We start from the raw sequence: 20300 nt of genomic DNA on the forward strand, positions 1-20300 counted from the left end.
GAGATCTTATTCCCCAGGGAGCCTTGCCTATTCCTAGGAAAAGCTGTGCCTGAGCCGGGGGAACTGCCTGTCCTTCCCTGCCTGCTGGGGAACCCTGTCCTTCGGTCCCACGGGGAAAGGGAGGTGCCAGCTGGGTGCAGAGGTGTTACAGCACATTCCTGGGGGCATTGTGTCTGAGGGCTACGTGGCAAAGATACACGAAGTGTGGGGGGGTGGAAAATCCCTTGGGAACAAAGGGGCTTCAGTGTGTGGCCTCTGCAGAAACCTGCTCCTTCCCCGGGAGCAAGCACAGGTAACGGCAGGAGGGGTTATCTTGGTGTAAGAGCCAGATGCTTGCAACACCCAGCATTGGGCGGAGAGTGGGGCAGGGCTCATTTGCCAAGCTCTTGGGACTCATAGAGGCAGATTTTTGTCTCTGCCAAAAATGCAGAGACGTTGCCGAGCCGCTTTCCCCATCTGGAAGGTCAGGGGCTTTAGCCTTCCTTCACAGTTGGGCAAAAGCACAGCCCAGGGAGGTGGAAGGATTTAACCCTGCTCCTCTGGTGAGTCAGGCACAGAGCTGGGAAGAGAAGGCAACCTTGAGAGAAAACAAAATCCCCCAGTATCTAACTCCAAACATAAGATTTAGGACACTGGAGTCCTGTGTGCCCATGTGTTCCCTGGGCCAAGGCATGTAGAGCCTTGCTGTAACCTCTCTGAGCCACAGATGACTTTCTGCACCTGCAGCCAGCGCTCACTCACTCTCTCTCAACTCTTTTTCTTGCCTATCCATCCCTCCTCACCGAGGGGCTCAAAATCCCTCACCAGGTAGCCGGTTTCTTTTTTGCCAAGTACATATCAAGGCTGCTTCCTTCCAAGCGTCCATTTTCTTTTTCATACCAATTGCACAACCAAGTATCCCCTATTTAATTGCCAGGGAGGGCTGGGATCCACTTCCAGAGCCCAAACAGGGACCGTATACCCCTCTGTAGCACTTCTTTCTCTCAGGTGGTCAGTTAGCAGCTGCACATCAGCAAACAAGGAGCAGGAGATGCCCCTGGGCGGCATGAGGTGGGTATGGGGTCCCGGAAAGCCTGCGGATGAAGCACTGCCGGTGATGGGACAGCAGGAATGGAAGCAGCCCAGCTGCAAGAGCTGTCCTCAGGGTGGTGGCAGGACTGTGCAGAGCTGTCCTCTTCTCTTCTCCTCCCTGCCATCCTGTCCCAAAGCCCTGGGGATTTGTCTTGCCCAAAGCCCATCCCCTTCCTTCTTGCTACTGAGCAGGGGTGAGCTCACAGCCCACACATCCTCTGGGCAGATCCCTGGGCTGGAGCCAGCCAGTGTTCTGTCTCCTCTGGGAGAGGACAGCATGCTGGGAGGCCACCTCAGGGGAGGCACGGTTGGAGGATCAGGGGTGTGGGACACGCCAGCCTTTGGGCAGGACGTGGCTGTGCTACCTCCTGGTATGACCCATCTTGGTCGCTGCTGCCCATCAGTGAAGGGAAGGCCTTCTGAGCAGCTCTGTGCCCCATCAGCTGACAGACAAAGCTGGCATGGGCTTCGAGAGTGGGTCAGATCCCTGGCCTTTGCCTGGTGAGCAACCTGCCATCAGCCAGCCTGCTCCCAAGCCAGCATCTCACTGCTTTGCTGGAGGCCAAGACCCTCATGCCACCTCAGAGGCAGGTGCAGGGGACAGAGCGACCATTGGCACCTGCCAATGCTTAAAGTGGCTGTCGCATGGTTAAGGGTCCAAAGGATTGAGCAGGGAGCAGGGATGCTGGGAAGAAGGGCATGGCCCTCAGGCATCTCTTCCACAAGGTATGCGAGATTTGCTGCAAATCTTGCTCTGGGCATAGCGCTGGGAGCTAAAGGAAATAGCGGGGGCGGAGGATGAGAGGCAGCCGAGAGTCTGTCCTTTGAGGCATCTGGCAGGGACCCAAGAGGGTGTTGATGGTGGGAACACCGGTGGCACCCAAGCACCCGGCCCCACGCGGGAGGAACACAAGCCATTCCTGCTGGGGAGGGACGCAAGTGCTATAAATAGTTTGTTTAACACACCATGGCCAGGCCCTGGAAAGCCCCAGCCCAAGCACATTCCCTGTTGCTGGCGCTGAGATGGCAGCTGTTGAAAAAGGCCGAATCCAGCAGCTGCTGCCCAGTGCTCTTGGCCCCCACCGTGTGCCCCCAACCCTCCCGCTCCCCTCGCAGGGTGGCTGAAGCCATGGCATCCCCTGGCACGGGTGCCGAGGCTCGCCAAGGAGGTGCCAGCTCTGCGCTGGTGTTCGCGCTGCTCCCCGGGCTGGCGGTGGCTGCAGGATGCTCCCAGCACCTGGCTGCTGGTGCTGGAGGGGCGAGGAGGATGGGGAGGGGGTTTTCCTCCCTGACAGCCCTTGCAGCAGCAGGGACACCACTGAGCCTGGCCGGGAGCTGCGAGGCCATGCCGGTGGCAGCTGCTGTCCACGCACATGCCCTCAGCTGTGGCTCTCTCCAGCGCTGGCTCAGGATGCTGGTCTGGGCCATGGCTCCCCGTCTGTCGGCTCTGCTCAGACAAAGGCCCCTTGTGCCCATGGGACTGACATTCCTGCAGCTGCAGGCCTGGGGCAGAGCAAAGCACAGCCGAGGGGGAGATGGGGCCAGAGCCCGGCTGCCGGGGCAGCTGGTGGGGCCAGGTGGGGACGGGCTGCGGTCCTGCCCCCCCACCATGCCTGGAGGATGGACACGAGCAGCTGGTGGGAGAGGGGGACCCCAGGATGGGCAGGCAGTGCTGGGCTGCAGGGAGACGGGGCACAGGGCACAGGGTGTGGGAGGAGATGCCATGATGCTGGGGAGCAGGAGTGGTGGTGCTGTGCACCCGTGGGTGCTGCCTACCCACCTTGTGCACTCCCACCCAAGGCAGACCTGTGGGGTAGGTGTGGGAAAGGCAGGAGCGGGCCGGCTCTCACTGGCTAGTGCCCATCGTGAGACAAACTCAAAGCTAATAGCAGTTTTGGCCACATCTGACCCGCCGCTCCTCTTGCTCCTCACCTTACAGCAGCATTTAAGGACTCTGCTGGGCCTCCTCCTTGTCCCATTTGCAATGAGGGGGATGAGCCAGGCTACTCTTTGTGGTGTTAGCTGGCAGCTGGGACACCCCCCCCCCCCCCCCCACGGCCTGCCGACCCCCTGCCGACACCGGCCTGCCAGCTGCTGGGGCCGGCGAGGGAAGGGATCTGCCAGCTGGCGCCCAGAGGGAGGGAAGGGGCTTCTGGTAAGGCTACGCCCGGGGGCACCTGTCATCCCAAAGCCAGGGTGTCACCCTGCCCTACAATTGGGCCTGTGTGTGCGTGACGAGGCCCTGCAGCTGGGACAGTGATGACAGCTTTGCTTGCTTGCCCCTGTGTCCTGCCCTCACCTGAGCCCTTGTTTCCCAGGGGCTTTGGGGTGGCACGGAGGAGCAGGGAGCCCAGGCTGGCAAGCTGCAAGGTACCCCCACCCCACGGGGGGCAGCTCAGTTCCCAGATAGCCAAGAGCCAAGCGCAAGTAGCCCACCTCCATCCAGCCCTGGGGAGCCTCTGGAGGGCAGTCTGGGGAGGCAGATGGGGGATTGCTTCCTCCTGCAGTCGCACTTCAGCAACCCTCCATGCTCTCATCCAGGTTGGCTTGCCCCAGAGCTGGGTGCTGTGGGGAGACTGTTCCCAGAGAGCTGGGCTGGCACAGAGGGCACCCACATGAGGGATATTAAGATGCCAGGAGGGTTAAGGTGCACAAGGGCACTCCTCTTCCAAATGCTGAGCACCCCTGGGACCATCTGGGCTGTGGTACCTTGCTGGGCTGTCAGCAAGGGGCAGGATGCACACGCTGACAGTGAGTCCTGCTCTGAGCCACGAAGTGAAAAGTCCCACTACCCAGTCCTCCACTGTCATTTTTCTGGAAAGTTTTTGCCTCCAGCTGAAGCCTGCATAGCCTCAAAGGAAGCAGGAGAAAAAACCGACCACCCACAGCTCCTACCCAGGGTCACATACCTCATGTGGTCCCTTCCAGGGTCCAGAGCTCCAGGCTGCCCTCCACTCCCACCCGCTCCACGGTTAACTCCATCGTATCCAAGCAGACCCTCTTTCCCCTCCCCAACCTCCCCAAGACACCTTTCTTTAAGAGCAGACCCCAGCTCTGCTACTAGCAGAGGAGACCTTGTGGCAAGTAGCCAGCCAGGACAGCAAACCATGACCAATGTTAATCCACCCTCCTGCAAAGTCCACAGGGCCAAAGCCAGCCTTGCTGGCTGCCTTCAGTCGCTGGTGAGGCAGGGGGATGCCAAGTTTAAACTGCTCCAGCCGCTTGCATGGCAGAGGCACTTAGCGGTGCCCTGAACAGGCCTTTGGGACACCGGGGCTGCACCCACTTTCCTGGGGCAGAGGCTGGGGTAAAGATGCCCCGGTCTCCATCCCAGCCCAGCACTAACACACTCCTCCCACCAACGCCAGGGACCAAGCACTGGCTTTTCTTTCACTTGAAAAATCCCTGGGATAACTGAACAGCCCTGCTAACAGCATGCTGCTTGCTCTCGTTTTGAAGAGCAGTGCTTCCTTACACATCTCACACGGTGCTGCCCCTTTGTGTCAGCATTAGGACCTCCCTGCAAGAAGAGGCGAGTTTTATAAAATCCTAGGGGATATGGAGCCCTCCATCCCCACGGCAAGACCTGTACCTGGTGGTGCTCCTCTACCCCAGGCTGGGCAAGCAGCATACCTTGGGCTTGGCTCCGCATCTCATCCCCCCAGCCCAGGCCATGGCAAGTGGAGGGAGGATGCGACGCCCAAGTCACTGCCCGGGCCACACGTCCAACAGATCTCAGTTTATTCCCGGAGTGCGCAGTGAGCGGGGTGAGGAAGCGGAGCTGCCGGGTGGGCAGCAGTGGTTCTTGCTGCAGGCGCATCCTCCAGCGACAACAGGGGTCTGGGGGAAGCTAACTGCCTGCCTGTCTGCATCTGCAGCGCAAAGGATGGGCTGTTGCCCACTGCCAAGCTGGAGCCACCCTGTTACCCCAGAAGGCGTCGAGGGGAGTGGAGGAGCGCAGAGAAGTGCAAATATGTTGGCACTGAAGCCCATCTGCACTGGGCAAAGGAGCCCACAGGAAGAAGAGTGTAATAGCGTGAGAGGGTGAGGGAAAGGGAGGGGAAAAAAATCTGTATGCAGAACAGCCCCCCAAACCACCACCCCCTCCTGTCTGGGGAAGGCAGCACCTCTCAGGTGCTGGCAACCCCCCAGCCCTCCTGTGGGCCATAAGCAGGGGCAGTGGATGCCCCAGGAGCTCCCAGAGATGGGAGGGAGGTCAAGCTGCAGTGGTGGCATTGCTGTGCTCACGCAGAAGAGAGAAGCTTCCGCTGCACTACAGTGTGGCACGTGTTCATGTGGCAGGGGAGCCCCCAGACATTCAGTGCTTGAGTTGCAGAGCTTGACCCAGCGGTGGGGCAAAGGCAGGGGCATGGAGGTGGGAGGGATTTGTTGAAGGCCACACAGAAAGAGCCAGTGGGCTCCACGCTTTGGTCATGCTTGGTGATGAGTGCAGTGCAAGGGCTTCAAGAAGAGTATGGCCCTTCCTCCTCCCAGAAGGCCACTCTGGCTCCCTGGGAACCTGCTGCCTCTGCCTGAGCAAGGCAGTACCTGTGGATGCTCTCAGGCATGTGCAGAGCCAGTCAATGCATGCCAGTGGGGATGGGATAGCACTGGAGTCCCCCCTCTTTCCCCTGCAGCTCCTGCCTCTCCCTGCTCTGCAGCCAGCCCCCAGCCTGCTCCTTCACTCCCGCCAAGCTCAGTGCAGGGACGCATGGGTACCCCAAACTGCTTGCCCTCCTCCTGTTCTAGGGTGGGGAGAGAGGAGGTAGGGAGCAGAAAGAAGCGCAGCCTAGAAGAGAAGAAGGGCATCCCCTGCCTGCCTTGACCCCGGTCCACCAGAGAGGGTGGCGTGAGGCTTGCTGGGAGGCAGGGCTGGTGGCTCAGCATGGGATGGAGCAAGGGGGAAAGAGTATCCTGTGTCCACAGATCCAAGGGGAGGCACTTGGAGGGGGTCTGGCCCGTCGGGGTGTCCCAGCCACAGTGGATTTGTCGTGGCTCCTAGCCGCACATCGTCAGCAGCAGCCACTGGGAAGGAGAGGGAGAAGGAATGAGAAGGGGCTGGTGCACTTTTGACATGCCCTCACATGTCAACTTTGACAGCCCTCCAAGAAACACAGAACTTGCAGCACTCATGTTTTCTCATCTTGATCTTATGGGTTCTTTCCCTACCAAAGGGCCTGGAGGGCTTTCTACCACCCACCCTAAGGGCCCCGTTCACCCTAATGCCTTGTCCCCTTGTCTCCCACCCCACCTCCCATGGAGCTGAGCTCTCACCTCAGTGAGGTTCATGACAGCGGTGCCAGTGCCATCGGGGTCCATGCTGTGGAAGAACCCTGCAGGGGCACAAGAGCAAGGTGAGCAACACATCCTTCTGTGCCTGCCCTCCCTGCCCCAGGGCCACCACTCACTGAACATGGCCTCCAGCTTCACGAGGCAGCAGACAAAGTTGTCGAAGTCCACACCCATGTCAGCGTCTGCATAGCGGGCCACCACCACCTGATGCAGCTTGTTGTTCAGCTTGAAACCTGCAATGCAGAGAGCAGTCAGTACCCCAGGCAGGCAAGAGAGGAGGGTGTAACAATGAAAGTCCATGCCCCCACCCGAAGGGGCCACCAACCCACCCAAGGTAGGGCACTGTGTCCAGCCTCAGCAGGAAGAGGGGATGCTCTCCCTGAAGCCATATGACTAGTTAGCTCACTGATCCACCCCAGGCCTCTGCTTCGCCAGGATGGGACCCTGCAGGTCAGAGGAGGACAGAGGTTGGGACCACCCTGTGTGTGTCCCTAACTCTGAGGCTGCAGCACTTGGCCCAGCTGGGATGAAAAGAGCCTGGTGCAGACACGGGGTACAACTCACTACCGCAACAGGTTGGCTCAAAGCACACAACATAGGCTGGTTTCACTCTTCTCGAGCTACCTGGGACAGGGCTCTGACAGCAGGAGCCCCTTCCCCAGCTCCCAGCCCAGCCCCATCCTTCTCCAGACCTACCGGCTGACTCCAGAGCCATGCGCATCTCATAGGAGCTCATGGTGCCCGACTTATCCAGGTCATGCTGGCGGAAGATCATCTGCAAAAACATCACAGAAGACGGGAAGGTCAGGCTCTCCTGTGGCCTCCAGCCTGGCTGTCCCCTCACCCTGCTGCCCCAGGAGGGGTGCTATCCCTGTACTGTGAGCCATGTTCCCTGCTCCTCCTCACCAGCCAGCTCCGGATCTTGTTCCACAGGATCTGGAACTCCACCAGCCCAAGGCGGGCACTGCCATCTTTCTGGAAAGCAGAGGGTCAAGGAGAAAGCAGCCAGCAAAGTGGGTGGCGTAAAAGTAAAGCCATCAGATCCCAGCCACCTGAGGAGACAATAGCCTGGCCACACTTGCCCTGCCTAATTTCCACCCCCAACTTTTCCTCTCTGTCCTACAGCATCAGCAAGATCAGCACCTGCAGGGAAAGTGCAACACTTAAACTAGCTGCCATGCCACTCCGCAGCAACAGCTGTGCTGCTGCTGTAGGAAGCACATTGCTCTGTTGTCCTTGGAGCAAAACTGGGCTGGCCTGCAGCAAAAGGGGATGCTGCAGGGCCAGTCTGGTGAAGGGCTCGGAGGTGCTCCTCTACCCTCACCTGACCCCTCAGCCGCATGTCCTTGTGCAAGCAGGAACACAGGCCATAGCTCCTGTTGCTTTACACCTCTCATCCTCAACCACTGGACAGGATGGTTTGGGGGGAAAGAAGCCCAGCAGCCCTTGTTCCCTTCGAGGAGTGCCTCGAAGGCTGGGTGGCATCACGGCATGTCAGGCTGGGCAGCCTGTGGGGAAGGGAAGCACAGGGAGCTTCCTCCCGGAGGGGTTGAAGGTGTGAGTGAGGCTGGGCTGGGCTTCTGGCAGCAGACCCAGGCCTCAAAGCAAGCAGGTGAACTGACGGCCCTTTCCAAAAAACCTGCTGCTAAAGCCCAGGGGTGTAGGGCAAGTGGCCCTGAAGCCACAAGGACCCCCTCCCTTCCATCCTTCCTTTCCCTGGTTGAACAGTCTCGGCACGGCTGTAGAGCTGAGCCCCAGCTCCTGTGGAGTTTTGCTACCAGCAGGCTGAGCACTAGGGAAGCTGGACCCCGCCTGCAGCACCAAGAGGATACGTCCATCAGGTTGACCATGTTGCGGCAGGAGTCCAGGCTGAACCCATCTGTCTTCAGATCTTTGTCTGAGGAGGAAGGAGGGGGTTGAGCACATGCATCAAAAGCCAACCTGCTGAGCAGGCCTGGGCTGCGGGGAGCAAGGGGTGGGAAGAGCAGCGCTTACGTCTAGCAATGACTCTGTTCAGAATAGTCCGGAGCTCGAAGACACTGATTTCCATGTCCTGCAGCAGAAGCAGAGTTAGCAGCATCCCTTGCCTGCTCTTCACCCCACTTGTGGCCATTCCCCCTGCTCCTGCCTAAATATCTCTGCCTTAGTCACAAGAGATCAGGGCGTCATTGCATTTCCTGCATGCCCAGAAGAGTTTGGGCCACAGCTGGATGCCCCTTCCCAAAATATGCTCCCGTCACACCACCCCTGGGAGCAGCTGGGCTGAGCTGCAGCAGAGATGGACTTGTCTGCAGGATGGGCCTGAGTGAGTGTGGGGTGGGCTGGAGCTCTCATGGCCAGGGGTCCTGTCCCCTCCCCAGGCCAGGGCCCTCCAGAGATCAGCGCAGCCATACCCACCTCCCCTGCCAGCTGTTGGAACATGTTCTTGAAGCCATCCTCTATGTCATCCTCGGTTATTTCCTCCTGGGGTGACACAGGTCAGAAAGAAGAGGTTAGTGGTCAAACTCAGGCTCTGCCCTGCCTCCCAGACTCAGCAAACCCAAACTGGAAGGGAAGCTATTCTTTGTTCTTCTCATCTTTGTTACTTCCCACATCCCCATCACCTCGACTCTGCCAGCTCCCTCCAGCCACAGTGACATCCCAAACCCAGGCAGCCACCTCCTGCCTGTAGCTCCCCCTCCCAAGCCCCAAGGCCCCAGCACCAACCGAACCAAAGCAGCAGCTCCTACCTCATCTGCCAGATCTGCCGAGATCTCCTCGTCCAGCTCTCTGGGGGCAGAAAGAAGGAAAACAAAGTGATGAGTGCGCTCCCCAGCCAGCCGGCTGCCTGCAGCGGGGAAATGTCCCACTGCTCACAGACACAGGGTATCCCTGGGCCAGGCAGGGACTCACGCCGTGTCTGACTGCTTCTCGGTGAAGACCCGCAGGACGAAGTCGGCCTCCTTGTGTGGCTCGAAGGTGGAGGGCACAACGATATACTCGCCGGGGGGCAGCCGGATCTGGTTGCTCACCTCCCGCAGGTTGATGAAGGTCTCAGACCGTGCCCGGGACTGGTTTCGCAGGAAGAAGTCCTTCTTCAAGTGCACGTTCTGGCTGCCCTGGGCCTGGGGGAATGGATGTGCTTGTGGACCACAGCCTCGCAATGGCAGGGGACCCACAGGGAGCCGCGGGACCGAAGCCAGACATCCCTGCCCTGCCAACCCCAGCAGGATCCATCCCTCCCACATGGAGGTGCCCAGCACCCAGCAGCACCCTAGCCACTGCCAGGGTGGTGGGAGCTCCCACCCACGGGTGCAAATACCCATTCCTGCCCACTCTTGCACTCCCCTCCAAGAGGGGGTAGGGCTCCAGCAGCTCAGAACATACCTCCTCAGGAACCTGCAGGGAGGAGAGAAAAGGGAAAAAAATCAGAATCCCAGTACTTGCCCCCATCCCTTACAGGTGCAGAGAGCACAGGACAGGGGACATTAACCCACAAGCTGGCCAAATCAGGTGGGAAAGGTTTCCTTGACGACTGGGGTACCAGGTCAAGGTGGAACTGGCAGGGCTGAGCCCATCCCAAGGAAGCAGTATTGGGGTGGGCAGGAGTTACCTCGTAGACAGCGAAGCCGATGGTGTGCATGTCACCCCCCACCCGCCGCTCCCGCCGCCGGTGCTTCTGCATCAGAGCCACCAGAAAGCTGCAGGCCACCTCATCGTCCCCAGGGTCGTCATCCTCTTCCAGCAGCTTGATCTTAAACTGGGGGTTGATCCAGAATGTGGCTGGTAGGAAGAGGATGCGTGGATGAGACTCCCGGCTCCATCACGCTGCCAAGAGCAGAGACGTAGAGGGGAGAGGTACCTGGGTGATTCCTGCAGCCCCCAGCAGTGCTCCCCCGGCGCCACGTGCCCTCGAACACCTGCGTGTGCCACCTGCTGAGCTCATCCTTGGTGAGGGCATCGGGGGTCAGGTTGCAGATCTCCAGCCTGGAGAACTCCCTCATGAAGTCCCGGAAAGACATCCTGCGGGAGGCAGGCAGGGGCTGAGGCCAGGGCATTGCTTGGTGGGAAGGAGGAGAGCACAAGCAGCTCTGGACCTAGCCAACATTTTGGGAGAATTAAGTGACAGGAAGATCTTTCACCCTGAACAGTTATAGCTCATTTAAAGCCCACTGTTGGGTTTGGGGAAGAAGGGATGTTTAGCCTTCCTAGATGTTTATTTTGCATTTAGCTGGGCTGAATTTCCTTGAAGGGAGGAAAATTATTAACTAGATCAGATGAAAAAATGCTAGCAGGCTGGAAAGCTAGCTCATAAAGGGAAGTCATGTGTTTCAGGTGAAGTAGGACTGCGGGATCTCTCCCCAGCTCCTGTGCTCCTTCCCAGGCTGGCTGCTGAAAGAGAGCAGCACTTTGCTCTGGCACTCACCAGAACTCTCCATCCTCCATCTTCAGCTGCAGCTCTTCCCTGTCGCCAGGGTCAATGTTGTCCCACTCGGAGGAGCTGGAATAGCAGGAGAGAGACATGAGGACTACTCCAGGTGAATTGAGAGCACTTCAGAGCTGGCCCTCAACTGCCCCCCTTGCTGATGCAAAGGGCAGTGCGTGCTGCGAACTTCCCCTTGGCAGTGCCGTGCACTTGATTGCTGTGTGTGCAGTGCCCGCTGGCCTGCCAGCAGCGGGACAAAGTTCCATCTGTCCAACTCACCCATCGCTCCAGGCTCCGGTCCACTCCACCTGACCCCAGGGGTTTCTGATGCGGATGAGTTGTTCCTGCTGACCTCGGTAGTTCACCTGCCAGCCACCAGACACAGGAGGTTGAGCCCATGCCACTGGCCAGGCTGTTTTATTGCTATTGAAGTCTCACATAGTCAACTTACATCTCTGAAGGCTGTGACAGAATAGGCGTGGCCCTTCACCAGCTTCTTGAAGGTCACCGCTTCCATATCAAAGGCACTTGTGATCTAAGAAGAATGTGCAAAGCTCAAGTGAATATGATTAAATCCATGTATCCCTACCCCTACCCTCTACCACATGGAGACTTCCCCTTGCTTTGCACCGCTCCAGCCAAGAGAAGCAGCAGGTACCAGCACTCTCTGCTCAAAGGCTGCTGACTGAGGACAATGTAAAGACAGTTTCCCAGCCAGAAGACCCTGAAGGTCCATCAGGAAACCACCCAAAGTTCAGAAAGCAAGAAAAGGATTTCATGGGAGGGAACGGATGGAAAACCCTGGTCCAGATAATTCTCAGATGCTGATGTAAGACATGGCCAGAGCTATAGGCAGGCCCTGGTTCAACAGTCCACACTTGGGATGGACATTCCTGCTCCATCCAAAGGAGCCCATTCACAGCAGCTGGGCTGCAGCCCCAGGCGCTGCACCCGGGGACTGCCACGCTGGCTCTGGAAGGGGTGCTCTGCTAAGAGGGGAAAGAAGTAACCTCCCACCCAGTGTCCCAGGGAGGGGTCTGCTGACACAATCTTGGGCTGCAAGGCCTCGCTTTTGGTCACCACTGGGGCAGAGCCCCTGGCTCATCCCAGCACACCACTTACGTCGATGGAGCAGCCCAGCAGGGACCCCCTCTCCAGAGCCTTGCGGATGATGTGACCCATGTTGCGCGGTGGCCGCTTGAGGTCATACATCTCTGCCACGCCGCCGGTGAAGTCCTCAAAGCCCTCGGTGGTGCTGCCCCCCGAGAGCGCCTCGTAGCAGCCGTTCAGCCTGAGCACCAGCCGGCGAGAGGGGTGTGTGAGGTGACAAGGACGTAGCACACTGCTGCTCCCCAGGCACCCAGCATAAGCAGGGCCAGGGGTAGAAGACACCTTCTCCCCTCTGCCCTGCACAGTGAGGTGCCCTGTCCCCCACCCGCCCATGCGTCTGCCGCGGGGGTACCCACTTGGCATAGGCTTTCTCCAGCAGAGCACTCCAGAACTCGGTGCACTCCGCCGAGTGGACAAACAGGAGCTCCCCGTCCTTGGTGGGCAGCTGGTCGTCCACCACCACATCCACCCACTCACCGAACTGCCAGATCTGGGACATCAGGAGAGAGCGGGGTGAGCTCAGAGCATCACACGACTTGCTCATCCCTAGCCCAGAGGGATGGCCTCAACCCACTGCCCTTCCCTCCTGCCTCCAGACCTCCAGCTGTGGAGGGCCAGGAGCTCCCAGCCCACCTGGAAGTGGAAGATGCCAGCATAGTCCTCCTGGAAGCTCTGCCCATGGGGCACCACGCGGTGGAGGAGCTCCTCGTTGAGCGTGAGGGAGCCAATGGCAGCCAGCAGCCAGCAGTCGCCTGGGCAAGGAGAGGAAGCCGGTGTGAGCACCCACCACGTCCCTGGCTGGGGAGGGTAGGTGGTGGATGTGTAGAGGCCTGCAGCGTGGTCTCCTTGAGAACATTTGGGGCTCCCCAGCTCAGAAAGTGTGTGGAGAAACCAGAGAGGGTCCAGCAGACAAATGGAGCGCAGGGAGATGGGCTTGTTCAGCCTGCCTCAGGGAGAAGTATTAGCTCAAGGCAACAGGGAACGATCCTGCCTGCCTTGGAGCCTGTGTCCACATACAGTCAGCACCAACACCCCCCTCCTGCAGCTGTTTATCTAGACCCTTTGGGGACTCATTCATATGACTGCCCTTCACATCTCAGACAGGGAGTTCTGCATTTAAAAAAACATTTATCAAGTGAGAGGTTTAATGCTGCTTCCCCAGCTTCTCAAATTATGAGCAACATCACCGCACTCTTCCTTCCAAGTGCTCTTAACCACAAGTGCTGCTCCAGGCCAGCACTGTGCTTTAAATTCTTTGCCTTGGTTCCCCTTTCTCTTTTGCCTTTGAAGCCTGTCACACCTTAGCCTTGAGCCTGGATAACCTGTACCAGGCTGTGGTTTGACAAAATAGCATTTCAGACTTTTTAATGAACACCACTGCAGTGCTCCAGGCTGTTACGTGCTCCAGTTACCACCTCAAGTTTGTTCTAATTGCTGGATGTATTAAATGTGGTCAGCCCTGAAACCGGCATGCTATGTGTGCTAAGGTACACAATACTCCCAATCAAGTGCCCAGCTTGATCCAGATCAGGATGACACTCCTGGTTGTACCCAGATCTGGTTCTGATGACCACAGAACCTCAGTTGCCAGCGCACCCAGCCCATTAACACCGCTCTCCTTGTCTCGGTGCCTTTGCCTTGGGAGACATGCCTGGAGAAATGACAAATCACCACTTGTACTCCATAGTTCTCCTCTCAATTCCCTTCTCCCACACCGCATTGCTTCGCAAGCACTTTGTCATGACCAGCACACCCTCGCCTCAGTTTGTTACTGTCATTCAGCTGCCATCCCTCACCATTTACCAAAGCAGTGAGCTCGGTGGAGCAGCTCCTGGTGTTGTTGACGGCATGTGTCAGGCATGGATCCACCTGACATCTCTCCTGATCTTAGCACGGTCAAGCTGTGCACACATCAACCCATTTTTGTGAAGCCTTAACCTAGGGCCACCAGGAGGCACAGGGTGTCCCCCACCTTCCAGTTTCCACCACACTGAATGGGAAAGGAGCCTTTGGTACAGAGATGGTTGTGCAGAGGCTGGCATGAAAATGTGCTGCATGGGCCTGGGGAAAGGTGTTGTGAAACTGGTCCACCGTCAATCTTACAAAACACCTCTTCTCCAGCCACACCAACCCTCCCCAGCCACTGGTCTCCAGACCAAGGTCTGAGAACAGAGCTCCAGCACTCACCCAGAGCCCCCTGGCAGATGTCCGTCCGGGTTGCACCGCCAACAATGAACTGAGGGTCATCCACTAATTCCTGCAGGAGGAGGAGAGAGTAAGATGCTGGCGTTGAATCTCGGCAGGGCCTGGGCTTCAGGGGGGCTGGCACTCGCTGCAGCTCTGACTTGGGCGGAAGGGTATATGGTCCCTGAGAGATGTACCCCACCTGCCCTCTGCCAGGGAAATCTGCTTGACTGCAATCCCAAGGCCATCATGGTAAGGCAAGCTCACAGTCTGCTGCCCAGAGGAAGCAGGGCCTGCTAGACATGATGCTTTTCTGAGCAGACACTCATGGGGCATTGCTCTAGGCCTCTGGGAAAGGAGGTGATGTAGCGTTTAAGGGACTTTGAGCACCAGAGGAAAAGGCCAGGGCCAGGCTGCAGCTTGGCAAACCATGTCAATGCAGACATTGCAGGACAGGGATGCCAGCCCAGCCCGAGGAGAAGCAAGCCCATTACTTACCGATGGACGCTTCCACTCCACCCCCCGCGTCTTGCTGGAGTGTGGCCCCAGCTCCTTGAATCCGAGGGCAGAGGGGCCAGCTGGGAACTGGGGATCCCTAAAGAGGGTACCGCTCTCAATGCACTCCTGTTTGAGGGCCTCATAGTCCTGGTTGAGATACTTGATGGCGTTGTTGTGCTGGCCAAGCCCCTCAGCTTTCAGGCGGTCCCTCTGCAGACGGGCAGCCATGCCACCAAAGGGCATCATAGCCAGGCACCAGCAGCGCTACCTTCAGCTCCGCTCCCTGCAATGAAACGGGCATGGCCGGGCTGAGGCAGGGTCTGGTACCCATGCACATCCCTGGGGATGTCAGCCACAGTGCCAGGCTTGGAGGCTGGATCCCCAATTCCCCATTGCCCCCACAGCAGGGACCTCCTCTGTCAGCATTGCTACGGGGCAGCGAGCAGAGCCCGCACACGGAGCATCCCCAGGGTGGGCCCACGTGCCAGGAGGTCCTCCCCCATCCCATCGCTGGCAGCAGCCCTGTTCTGAGCTGTGGCCTCCAGCCCAGCCCTCACAGCCCTGCTGTCTTTAGGGGACACCAAAGGAGTAGAGTGGCTTTGAGGGCTGGCTGGGAGGAGGCAGCCCGCTGGCAGCCAGACCGTGGCTCTCTGGTCCTGTCCCGTCCCTGCTGCACAGAAGGGCCGAGCCTGGAGGAGTGTCAGGCGCTTTCCGCCCCCGACTGCCTATCTTCCCGGCACAGCTTTCTGGGACCTTCCCTCATCCCGGCTCCTCCTCGCCCGTTGCAGCAGGGAGAGCGTCAGCTGCCACCCCGCAGCTTCTCCCAGCCCCTGGCACCTCTCCTTCTCCCTCGAAAGCCGGGGTGGCTGCCTGAGCACTGAGTCAATAGGGCCGGGAAGGGAGGGGCCCAGCAGGGCGCAGAGAAAGCTCTATCTATGGGGCCGGTGGAGGATGAGGGAAGGAAGAGGCAGGAGGGCCCCTCCCGGCACACACACGGGCAGGGTGACTCAAGCCTCGCCAGCAGCCAGCGGAGCAGCCTGCAGGGAGGCACCGGGGAAGGGATGTGGGGTGCAGTGGGGCACCCCGGCACTAGGAGACCGGGGCAGGGCAGACCCCACAGAGTCCCCCCCTCTGCACCAGTGCCTCGCCCTGGTGACAGCTTTGCCACAGGCCTTCCTCCCGGGAGGTTTAACCGGCAGCTCACCACTGGGTGCTTCGAACAGGCAGGAGACAGCTGCCGGGCATGCCTGGCCCCGCAGCCCTGCCCCACTGCACCCGCTGCGGTGGGGCAAGCCCCAACGCCCCTCCCTGCGCCCAGCTGCCTCGGCCCTGCTCAGGCATCCACGGCCAGAGCCGGCGCTTGTGCCCACTGCACTGCCCAGGCTGGAAGGGGCCTCCGGGGGCCGACTGGTCCAACCCCCCACGCAAGCAGGGTCACTGCACCAGGGCCGTGGGGCAGGTGCCACCACCGGCCTTTGCAGCTTAGCCTGACCCATTCCCCAGCAGTCTCAGCTCCTGCTCGGCGGGACTGGTGTTGAATACTCTGAATACTCTGAATACTCTGCGTGAGGCAGCAGAGCAGTTCCCGGGTAAATAATCCAGGAGCCAGCAACCCACTCAGAGCAGTGGGCTAGGATCCCAGGGGAGCAGGGTGCAGTCTGGCTCCAGAGAGGCAGCTCTCTTCCTAAAGTGCTGTGATAGCTAAGGGAGGGCAGGCAAGAGCAAAAAGGGTGCAAGCTCTTGGCACATGCATAGGGCATAAACCTGGCAGTCAAGGGGCTGCCCTAACTAAAAGCTTTTCAGGAGGAAAATATACTCCTCCCCATCACTCCGCCTGCCCTGGGATGCTCTAAACACACTATTCTTCTCCAAGGCAGCGCCAGCTCTTCTCTTCTCTACAATGGCCCCAAATCTATGGAGCTCAGCCCTTTTCCATCACCTCCTCCCTCTGACTCCTGCTCTGCTGCCAAGCCTCTCCCAGCAGCGACGCACTCGTCTGCAGAGCTGGCAGGATGGCTCCTCCAGTCCGAGCCGCTGCCCAGAGACCAGGGGGGCTGCGGGAGGAGGAATCCCAAATCCCAAATGCAGCCGCCCGTACAGCCTCCAGTTCCCACCTCCCCAGCCCTCACACCGCAGCCTGCCAAGGGCTGGGGAACTCCCCCTGCCCGCAGCCCCTGCCCAGGTCCCTGCACCCTCTCCCACCCTGCCTACCGGCACTGGACATGGCCGCAGACACGGGGAGCTCTGTGCAGCCCAGACATGGGCACCGTGTGAGTTATTCTTAGCTCTGTGGCTCAAAATACTTGGGAAGGTTGTATTCAGTGGCAGACGGAGGTCACGCAAGCGCAGAGCGAGGAAAAACATTTCAGACCCCAGGATGGGACAGGAACTACATTGCCTTAAGCAATGGTGCTGGTTGCTGACAACTCCCCCAGACTGATGCTGAAGGACGCTGCAGGTCCTCCACGGGGGACGAAAGGCCGTGCAGAGACAAACCAAGCCCCCGGGGCAGTTTTCCACACCAGGCAACATCCAACCACAATATGATGCTTTCCAGTATTGGAGGCACCTCTGATCCCTCCCAGCTGGGAGCAGAGACACGCAGGTCCCCGCAGGGTCCCTGATACCTCCTGCACCTCAGTGCGTACTGAAAACCCCCTGGACAGCATCGTAGCTAAGTCCAGCCAAAAATGTCTGCAGACCTCTGGTTTGCCAGCTGCTCCCGAAGATCGAAGGAAGGGGGAGCTGCCTTCCTAAAGCCAGCCAGGCCGAGCCCAGACACCGCATCGTGCCGCATACTCCGCTCGGGGCGAGCAGCCACAGCCGCCCGTAGGGTCCCACACTGCGCAAAGCAGCTCCCAGGCCCTTCCCAGCCCCTCCGGCTGACAAAGAGCCTCACTTCCCACAAGCTCCTCTTTATGTTCCCGCATCCCCCCGATGAGAAGCGGCGTTGGCTTGGGGTCGGCATCGTACCCCGGGGGTCGCTGCGGTACCCGATTTACTCGCCGCCCTGATTGGGAAGACGCCGGGTCTCTGCGGCTGCGTTACCTACTGCAAAACTCCCCGCGGATAAAAGGGGATGGAGGGGTGGGGGTGGGGGCAATACGCAAGCCGGGAGGAGCTCACAGTCCGGGGGAGCAGCCGCTGGGCAGCGGGCACCTCCCCCCCCCCCCCGGTGCTAACCCCGTGCTGGGGGTCGGATAAGGGCGAGAGGATGGGGATGGGGAGCGGGGGGAACGTACTTACGGAAGCTGCCGCCGCCACCGCCCTGCCCGCTTCAGCCCAGCCCGGCCCGGCTCGGCCCGGCCCAGCCCTGCGGAAGGTGGGGTTTCGCGGGCAGGATGTGCGAGCAAAGCCGGGAGGGAGGGGGAATTAAAGGCGCAGCGGCCGCTCAGCTCCCGGGAAGGATTGCACCGGCGCTGCTGGTGGGGCCTTGGCTGTGGTCACCCCTTCCCAGCTCCCGGGGATTGAGGGCTAGCGCCGGGCTGGGCGAGCTCCTTCTACCTTTGCTCCAAGCAAAGGGCTTGGTGCACACGGAAACCGGGGCAGGAAGGAGAAGAGTGAACAACTTTCCCCTGGGAAAGAGTTTGGGGGTGACATGGCACTGCCCCATGCTGCTGGCACCCCAGCTTAGCTGGGTGAAGCTCTGCACTGTGCCTTGTCCCAGGGCTTGTTGACCTGGTGCCAGGGCTGCGCACGGTGGTCCCGACGGGTGTCACCCACCCCGTGTCCCTCCTCCTTCCCTCGTACGTGGGGAGGCTGCGTCCACACCACCTCGCTCCTGCCAGCCCAGGCAGTCACAGCCAGCACCCACCCCACCAGCTGCCTCTTGCTGATGGGTGCCAGCAGGGGCCACCCCGAGCAGGACCCATTGCCCTGGGGCTTCCCCTGTGTGCCCTCCCACATCGGGGCTGCCCATGCGTGCCCTCCATGACTCACCACACGGCTATGACGAGTGGTGCCACTCCCGACAGGCCTGGCCACAGCGGGGCTCGGCAGGGCACTGCACAGCCCAGTGTAGTGCAATATGGCTTTGTCTGGCATGGCATGGCATGGCATGGCCCAGCGTGGACCGGCGCAGCTTGGCCTGGCATGGCTTAGCCCAGCATGGCAACATGGCTCAGCACAGCATGGCTTAGCATGGCTTGGCCTGGCATGACGAGCTCAGCAAAGCTCAGCCCAGTTCATCACGGCCTGGCCCAGCCCCACCAGCCCCAGCCCCGGGGAGGAGCTCTGCACTGCATCCTTCTGGTGCCAGGGCTGAACAGGGTGATCCTAAGGGGTATCGCCAGCCGTGGGGCTCCTTCTCCTCCCAGTGTGCCTGGGTGCAGCTGGGGAGGCAGTGCCCGTACCACCCCACTGCAGGCGCTGGCACCCAGCTGCTCCCGCAGGCTTCGCAGAGCACCTGCTTTCCAAACCACCCCGCCTTGCCCCAGGGGGACAGATGCTTGCTCAGTGGGGAGCAGGTTGCAGTGGGACCAGGAGCTGCATCCTTTGCCCCAGGGAAGGGCAACAACGACATTCAAAACCAGCTTTAGCATGGTCCTGCTTGTGCCTGAACAGCTCTGCCAGCTTCTTCTCTGGCCTTAACCACCACTGCCTGCCCTGCCCGCTCAGAGCCACCCAGGCCAGTGCCCGACCTTGTTGTGACCCCGTTCTCCTCTTGTTCCATCTCTTGCCTCATTAGCCCTTGGTGGCCTTTAAAGCTGCTTTCACAGCTCACTCTCCTGTAGTAGAACTCCTGTGTAATCGTGTCACGCAGGCTGTCCCATGTCCTGCCCCTTGTGCTTGGGAGCAGTTTCTGTCAAATACCTGCATAAATACCTGCGCAATTTCCTTGTTCCCTTCCCTCAAGCTTCCCTTTGCAGCGATGCCTGCAGGGACTTGGCAGCACTCACCATTCTTCTTTTCGGGTCTCTGGTTCTCTTTGTCTGTGCTCAGGCCTTGCCTCCTCCCAGTCCTTTGGCTACGGGCTGCCAGGGGAAGGAGAGCTTTTTGTCTCCCGCTCACGCTGCACCGCTGGCATATGAAGACACAGAGCCTGAACACAGTGAGGTGGGAATGGAGCTGGCATCAGTTGCCCATCTCTGAGGCCTGCCCCACACCTCACCTCTGCCTTGCGCCATCCTCCGAGCAGCGGCTGCTGTACACAAATTAACGAGCAGCCTGGGAACCACCCCAGCTCCAGCCAGCACCGGAGAGCAACAGGGAGCAGTCCTGGGGGCTGGCTGCTCGCTGCCTGCACCCACATAGGGGATGGCTGAGCTACAAGCAGCAGCACATGGCAGGAGAGCGCTTGCAGTCAATCTGCACTCCAGGGGTCTAGTACCCTTCACCCTTTCCTGAAGGCTTTAGCTGTCCACCCAAACCATGACAGGGGACAGGCTTCTGGACAGAGACGGCAGGAGTGGCCACATAAATTGCTGTTGGGACCATAGGGTTGGGCTGACATCTGCCACTGAGGCCACCAGCAAAACCCCTCCCCTCCCACACCATTCCCAAAGCATCTTCCCCCCATGGCAGCCTCAGCACACGCAGCTCCCACCCACCCGCTTGCAGCAGCAAAGCCTTTGATACTCTGCAAGCCAGAGGGAAAGCCCACTTGGGCCGGGAGACCACACAACCCCCCACTCCTTTTGCACCACGCATGCTCCTGCAGCCTGGCTGCAGCTGGGGTCCTCTCCTCCCAGGTCCCAGCCCCCAGACCGCACCACAAAGAAAAGACTGCAAGAACAATAGC

The 20300-nt window shown here is 59.7% G+C and overlaps 1 protein-coding gene across 4 annotated transcripts; it reads right to left on the reverse strand.

Moving 5' to 3' along the window:
• Window positions 1-4795: 4795 nt before the first annotated feature.
• On the reverse strand, window positions 4796-17877 carry CAPN11 (calpain 11). Of its 4 annotated transcripts, none has more exons than XM_074818172.1 (22): window positions 17807-17877; window positions 14561-14843; window positions 14066-14135; window positions 12512-12630; window positions 12235-12368; window positions 11891-12059; window positions 11220-11303; window positions 11048-11133; window positions 10769-10843; window positions 10205-10365; window positions 9956-10125; window positions 9730-9741; window positions 9256-9467; window positions 9093-9132; window positions 8761-8826; window positions 8359-8416; window positions 8196-8260; window positions 7270-7338; window positions 7060-7138; window positions 6480-6596; window positions 6346-6404; window positions 4796-6096 (listed from the first exon to the last, which is right to left on the reverse strand). In XM_074818172.1, exons 2-22 carry the CDS (start codon window positions 14804-14806, stop codon window positions 6070-6072), a joined length of 2118 nt encoding a protein of 705 aa, XP_074674273.1. In that variant the 5' UTR covers window positions 14807-14843; window positions 17807-17877; the 3' UTR covers window positions 4796-6069. The 4 variants fall into 4 exon arrangements, with proteins under 4 accessions (XP_074674273.1, XP_074674274.1, XP_074674276.1 ...); XM_074818173.1 differs by having other exon boundaries at window positions 17803-17867; XM_074818175.1 differs by lacking the exon at window positions 17807-17877 and adding an exon at window positions 17534-17561.
• Between the last annotated feature and the right edge of the window lie 2423 nt (window positions 17878-20300).

The sequence above is a fragment of the Strix aluco genome, chromosome 3 (assembly GCF_031877795.1).
Source record: "Strix aluco isolate bStrAlu1 chromosome 3, bStrAlu1.hap1, whole genome shotgun sequence".
NCBI classification, from domain to species: Eukaryota; Metazoa; Chordata; class Aves; order Strigiformes; family Strigidae; genus Strix; species Strix aluco.